The following is a 7,436-nucleotide window of genomic DNA, read 5'->3' as shown; positions in this document are numbered from 1 at the left end:
AGGAATGCCCACCCAACAGAGGCAGGTGTCACCCAGAAGACCTGCACACAATTATATTATGTGACTCATTTACCTGAAAAGGAGAAACAGCCAAGTCAGCCATACTCTAGCAGATCTAGGGAGTCTAGGTATTTCAGATTTATTGGTAATCCATAAACTACTAAATTATTTTCTTAATCCAAAAAGTAATATTTTTTTTAAGCTGTGCAAAGGCAGAGGGGCAGACAAGCATCTATTTGTATTTATGCCCTTCTTATATTGGAATTCTCTCTCTGCATTGGTTAAGATGTCTTTAAGGCCAGATTCTGCCAGATGTATAAAATATCAGAGAACATCGGCCCAGATTTTGCTGTAGAATGAAATATCAGTTTAAAACTAGAGCTCTTGGTTTTAATAAAAGCCACTAGATATGCATGAAAATCACAGATACAAAGACCAGAATACTGCCTCAAAACTACAATGTGATTACAGCACCTCCAATGCAATAAAAAGAACACCACTTGTAGAACAATGCCACCTGCTGACAAAATACTACAATCTTCACATACTGCCACACACAGTATCACAAGGTCAGCGTATGCATTAGAAGGCTACTGTTAATGTGAACTGATCATTATATTAAAGTACCAGACCTTCCCAGTAGTCTGCCTGTCACTGTTTATCATTTTGTGACAACATATTCCTATTTTAGAAATGTTTTTCCTCTCCTTTGTTCCCAGGTGAGACATATGCAGGCTAACTGGGAAAAGAATAAAGTCAACTGTTCACAAAATGGCATCAATTGCATAAAGAAAATAAACTGGGAAAAAAGGGAATGTGTACCATTATCTCTGCTTTACAGATGGGGAGCTGGAGCCATGAGCATATATTTAACTTTTTCAAAGTCACACAGGATATCTGAACCCAGCCCTCCCAAGTCCCTACCTAATGTACCATCCTTCCTACCTGACAGTATTATTCAATCCATTGCATTTGTTCAGTCATATAGGTATGACTCTCACCAAAGACCTTACCCAAAACAATTTCCTGTGCATGGGTACCTGCTACTTTTCATGTTAATAATAAGTGAAAATGATCTTCAAGCTGCAACTGTACCAGCCAGCTGCTGCTAAACTGCTGAAGGGTGGCTATGAGCTGCCAAGTTTGGATTCAGATCCAAACTCCCATAAATACCAGGGTTATTCACAGTAGAAATTTTGATTTAGTCCCATCTAAAGAAAAACCCAGCACAGCTGCCAGGGAGGCACTGGGTTTGAAACACGCATGTAAGATTTCTGGCCCTTAATCCTGTAATAAGCTTTGTTGACCAGCGTACAAATTATTAAATACACAATATGAAAAGGATTTTTTAAAAACAGTAGGAATCATTTTTGTTCTTATTGCTAGTCATGGTTATAGTTTACAGGTCTTCAAAGAAGGTCAAGGGAATTCAGATGAGATCACTAGCTGAACAGTTCATTGCTGAAGAAACACAGGCTCCATCATGCTACTGCATGGCCAGATTTGTATTGTGACCCACCCCCCCAGGCCCACAACCAAAGGGAGCCTGCTGACAACTATCATTTTTTGTCATTAGGTGATTATTATTATTATTTAGATTTATGTCCTGCCCAATCCAGAAAGGCTCAGAGCAGTTTACAATAACAGACAGACAACTCACAAGGTAACACAAGCAAACATCTCAATCAGCACCCTAGAACTGTACAACTCCTCAGCACCCCACTTACTCCTCTGCATCCTCCACCTATTACGCTGCTGGAGAGCAATCCTCCAGCCTAGCCAAACTCTGCTTTGCAACCCTCATTCGCACTGAGGTATGTCAAACCCCCTCCCACTCCCCCCCTCCCCCCAATCACTCCCCTACTTCACATCCAAGGCTGATTCCCTCCTCCATCCCCCAAAGAACCTCACAAGCCCACACTCCCTCTCCTGCATTAATGAGATATAGGCACACTTTCTCTGAGATGATCTTGAATCATTTCATGTGCCATGTTGCACAAAACCTGCGTTTAACATCCAGGTCCCAACTGAAAAGGAATTTCAATTGCTGAAAAGGGAAAAAGTAAGACTGTTCTCATGAGTTGGTTATAACTGAATTTGCCTAAAGAAAGAAGTGAACAAACAGTCTTTATTTTCAGTGAAGGAGAGGACATGAAAGGAATGGAGAAGGGGGCATAACTAGAGAGGCATTTTTCATGTGGTGTAACAGAATGGTTATTCCACAAGTAACTGTGTCATACATTACTGTATACATAAATTGGGGCTGCCAAGCCCAGTCTCTACCAGTCATTCAGGAGCAAACTGAGCTCAAAATAGCTTACCTACTAGAACCATGCTTAAAAGCAGATTCCAATTTTGCTCCGTTCAGCATTTAAGAAGTTCAAAGAAAAAAATACTCTTCACCCTGACTAAAAATAGTGGATTGTATTTAAAGAGACAGTGCTGTACCCTCAGAAAAACTCATCTAAAGCATTTACCTTATGTTCACTAACTTTGTTGGCTGTTTGATGACAAGGAACAGGCAAATGCAGGGCTGGGAGGGGGACAGGAAACTATGGGAGGCACCACCCAGAACTTGCAGCTCATGTGGAAAGTGGCAACGGTAAATTTAAGCCAAGTTTGTGCTTTCATTTTCTTGGACTGCTTCCAGGACATAACTTAGGCATTTTTTACGGAAACAGGATTGCAAGGGACCTCCTGAACCACTGAGTCCTTTCTTCTGGTTCACAATAATTTTTTCAACCATTATCTATAAGATTATCCACTCCAACCCTGTCCCCATACAATAGCCAGGAGTATTAAATAAATGCCTCAAGTAGAGGAGACAAGGGTGCTGTCAATGCCTTACCAGTACAATGACAGGGAATGTGTTAAGTTAATGTATGCTCAGATGATCCTAGGAAGACGACCAGGCTCTGTACTGCAAAAAAGGCAAAAAAAAACCCATATGCACTTTGGCAATCACAGAGAAGCAATTCCTTCCTAATCCCAAATCTGGCTAGTGGCTTGATCCAGAGCTCATGACCAAAACCCAGCCAGCAGGCATCAGAGGTTTCCAAGTACTGGCAGGAGCACTGTACACTGTAGCCAAACTCCAGCTCCAGATTCTCTGCCAGAGTGCCATGAAATCCTAGCAAGGGTGCCATGCAATATTAGCACTGTTCAGTGTGCAAACACCTATACACAATTCACAAGATAAACTCAGATTTCAAATGGGAACCCAGAGTGTCCACCACGTTCTGACCTGTTGCGGTCTTTCTAAGTTCACTGCAAGAGAAGCACGGCTCTAGTATTATTCCATAGTCAAAAAACAAGTGAAGGCGAAAAGCTGGCATTTTCCAAGAGATTCCTTGAGTCTAAAAAGATTGAGAACCGTTATGTTAATACACCCACTACTCTATGCTTCAAGGAGTATGGCTGATGGCAAAAAACAATTAGTTTCTTGCATCAAGTGGATTTCAAATGAACAAGGAGGGAAGCTGTTTTGGAACCAGATATAGCTTCCTCCATCTGTATCCTGGTCTGACTAGTGCCAGTTGTGGCATAAAATATGATTCCCCACAAAACCATGAGACACTTAGCACAGATCTTTCCTATGCCAATAGGAGGATATTCTAATCTAACCTTTTTGTCACAAGGACATTCTTATTAGTCATTGTCCGTGGCATAGTGACCAATAGGAAGTCCAATGTGTCCATCAATTTGCAGTACTGTTACAACATAACAATTATCTTATTTTTTTACCACTGAAAAGAATAAGGAAAGCTCTGGCTAGAACACAGCTACATGCTATAACATGTACAATATCACTGCCACATATCAGGCCTATTTCATATTTGCAGCTGTTTTGTTATGTACTCAGGTTCACTTCAAAGCTATAGGACTTATGCAATGCTTATAGTGAGATACTGACTCAGCTATTTTTATGAGCTGAATAAAACACTAGGTGGGAATGAATTAGTGCCATCTGCCTGCTGAGGACAAAAAGGCTCACCTCTGAAAGAACTCTGTCCAGTCTAGCTGCTAGCTTTCCAATCTCATACAAAATCTGAGGATTGGTAGGGCACTTTGCCAGAGGTGTGCCAGGGAGGTAGGTCAGCAATCTCACCATGTACTTTTTTGTCAGGGACCCAGTACCTAATAAGCAAAAGAGATACATTGTAAATGCATTCCACCAAAGATTATGGGGTACAAGAGTGAGAAAGGCTTCAAGATTGTGGAAGAAATCAGATGCAGCTGTTAAAACTGACAAATCACAGTAGAGGGTCACATTAGGAAATGGCCTAGCTCAGCACACACGGTTTGTAAATGAAACTCCTTGATCATACATTTGTGATTGACATTACACACAAAGAGGTTCATTCATTCAACAACTAAGTGATTCCTTCCAGAGAGTCAATGGGCCCAAAGAAAACTCAGGTTCAAATCATGATTTTGTGTAGCAAAGTGATAGATCCTAATTGCCCTATGCAAACTATAGCATGGGGACCAGATTCAAATGCAGTATTTCCCACCTCCCAACTGATAGGTGACTGGTAGGGGGTGCACGTGCCCCCCCTGATGGCTGACACCAGTGCTGTCGGCAGAGCTGGTGCCCCCAATGACAGGGCCACCATCAGCGGCAGCACCTTCTGTGGGTGCCCCCCAGATTCAGGAGACACCAGCCACTCATGCCCCAACTTAGTGGTTAAGCAAGAGCTTGCTCTTGCCTTATAAATGGACCTATTTCAACCTATGTCCCCAACCACAGACAGAGCTGGACAAATAATATGTAATATTACTGATCTGATTAATATTGCTGCTTTTTTATTATTTACCTATGAAAAGATCAACATTTTATTTAATTCCTAGTTTATTTGCTAAACATTTTTTATTAATTCCTGCTCTCATCAGCTGATTTGGGGGCAGCTTATTTGATATTTGAGTTGTGCTTGAACACAGAGGTCACATGGCAGGATTCTTCTCCCAGAGTGGATGAAGATCATTCTCAGGCCCAGATTTCTAGTACTGTACACTACCAATTATGAATTCCCAATTCCTATGCAGCAAATTCCTTCTCTGCAATATTTAAGTTGCTGTTTCACTTATCAGAATAGTTACAGAAAGTAAATGCATAACATGATCAAAATAATTAAATGGAAATTAGAGCTGATATGTGCACAAGTTCTAAGGAATTTATTCTTCATTACTGAACCAGGCCACAATCCAGCTACAGCATTTTAAAGTACATATCTGCAGCCATGTCACATGTTTCATTGCTCCCCATAACAGTCTTGCAATAGTGCATAAGAGTTGCCTATGCTGTTGCAAATGCATTTGTGCTGAACCAATTTGTCATGGACTAGTACTGTTTTTGCACTAAGTAACTCAGTGGTACCTTGTTGTGGCATGAGCATGATAAAACAATGGGAAGTAGGATGGTGGTATATGTAAAAGTTCTTGCAGTCTCTCACCTATTGATTCTAGAGACATGATGTTACCATCTTTAGTCAGATGGGGCACAGCTGAAGGAAACCCTTCAGCATTCAGAAACATCATGATCCGTGTCTGCACTTCAATGAGTTCAGGATTCTGGCTGTCTTCAGAGTTGATTATTTTGAGGACATAATCATCAGCACAATCTGCTGTTCCTTCCTTCCTTGTAACACGCACATGAAAATTCTGATCATCATAGCTGGGGAGTGCTCTGATCTCAGACACTTTTAATCCAAATACCCTTTCAGTCAATTCAACGGCCTCCTTTTCATGGAGTGCTGGTTTAGTGAGTGTCTGAAGTTGCTGGTTGTCTCCAGAAGACATTGTGTGCTCAGATGAGAAAGAAGAGTGAAAGATCTCATTGGTATTCTGTCTCTCAATACTGTACAAGTAGCAGTTAGTATGACAAAACATCTAAATATAGCAAAAAGACTTTTCATAGAAGACTTCAAACACTTACTAGCTGGAAAAGAAGCTGTCTAGGATGAGTGAAATTTAAACCATTTGGGATTTCTCGTTCTCCCTTTCTTCCCCAGTTCCTTGTTTCTAAGCCCACTATCTCCTTTGTTGCTTTTCCCCCAGCAAATTTAGGATTTTACTAAGAAATAAAACATACAAGAACTAAGCAACTTATTGGAAGTTAGCTAATAAAGTTCATAAGCATAATATATAAAATAGCACCATGCAACACAAAAAGATACCAGGCACACAAGTAATTTACCAATAATTTTCTACAGAAGAGAAGGATTAAGAGCTGACACAATGCTCCTATGTCAAATCCAAAGATAAAATAAGTCTGCAGCAGATATCTATCATTAAAAATAATTACAGGTTTTCTGCCAGCTGTTGTAGTTCAACAGTCCAATGATTATTTAATATTTGAAAATTCCAATCAAGTGTTCAGTTCCCCCAAGGTCCCCCCACCCCTTTCTTTCTAACTCTTATCGTTATCCTTTTTGTTGAAAGTCTGTGCTTCTCTGCATGAACTGCAAGCCATGATAATAAACCTTGGACTCTTGAAGCAGCGCTAACCTTTGCACTGTCCATCTGGATCAAAGGAAGAATAGAAAAGTGCATGTCTGTCTAAAGGGACCATCTCACAATCACAAAATTATGCTCCCAGGGCTCAGTAACTATCTATTAGACTTGATATAAAATGGCTTGATTTAGGGCCCAGTATTGTTTTAACTGCCACAGTTTTGGACTCCCCAAAGCAGTACATCTAGGCTCTAGACTCCCTTATACCCTGCTATTGCCTAAACTCTTGCTGACTACATCTTTTAAACTGCTTGATTCTTTCAGTTTTCCTGCAGGAAATCCTTTACCATCGGCAGGAAGGAAGGCGGTTTTCATACCAGCTAAGAGGAAGTTGATAACACTTGGCTAAGAACACACACTGTGTTAGGACACTCTGCTTTCATGAGAGTTACTAGGAAGTAAAACATTCATTTAAAAAAAATTCAGCTGCAGAGGCCACCCTATGTCCTGGAGTAGAAATAGGACTGCTTCTTACATGAGGTTTCCCAACTCAACTGTATTGGCGTTTTTCTATGTCAAGGCAATTTGCCCTTGTATGCTTGCACTGACGTAATGACACCAGTAGAAACCTCTGCTCTAAGTACGGTGCCAAGCAGCTTTTCCCCAGGCTACCACTGTGTTAGAAAACTCAAGCCATTGGGGGGGAAGGACTGTAGAAATGCAGTGGGAATTGGATCACCCAAAGGACCTCTTTTTTGTTTTTGTAACAAAGAGAGAGAGAAGAGTCTCTAAGACATTTTGTGCTGTTTTCCTGTCGGCTTTTTCTTTCACGATTGGTTAAACGTGATCCTGGACAAAACTGCACAGACGAAGAGCAGAGAGACAAGCCAATTACAAGGGTGTTGTTTTTTTAAGCATCTCAGCTGATTGTCCCGTGGCCTGCACCACGGGCCGGCTCTGCCGCTGGGACCGCCACGCCATCC

The 7,436-nt window shown here is 41.1% G+C and overlaps 1 protein-coding gene across 3 annotated transcripts in view; it reads right to left on the bottom strand.

Annotated features, from left to right (window-relative positions):
* Positions 1 to 7,436, bottom strand: part of HYKK (hydroxylysine kinase) — a 9,989-nt gene that overhangs the window by 2,346 nt on the left and 207 nt on the right. The window contains exons 2-4 of one of the 3 annotated variants that reach the window (XM_014521593.2): positions 5,936 to 6,073; positions 5,454 to 5,807; positions 3,995 to 4,137 (exon numbers count right to left, since the gene is read on the bottom strand). In XM_014521593.2, coding sequence (XP_014377079.1) covers positions 3,995 to 4,137; positions 5,454 to 5,799 — 489 coding nt within the window. In that variant the 5' untranslated portion in view covers positions 5,800 to 5,807; positions 5,936 to 6,073. Of the gene's footprint in view, positions 1 to 3,994; positions 4,138 to 5,453; positions 6,074 to 7,436 lie in introns of all 3 variants that reach the window. The other 2 variants (XM_014521594.2, XM_006027217.3) reach the window with 2 other exon arrangements.

The sequence above is a fragment of the Alligator sinensis genome, unplaced genomic scaffold (assembly GCF_000455745.1).
Source record: "Alligator sinensis unplaced genomic scaffold, ASM45574v1 scaffold954_1, whole genome shotgun sequence".
NCBI lineage: Eukaryota > Metazoa > Chordata > Crocodylia > Alligatoridae > Alligator > Alligator sinensis.
The sequence above is the reverse complement of the archived record's forward strand: the minus strand, read 5'-3'. Positions and strand labels throughout refer to the sequence as shown.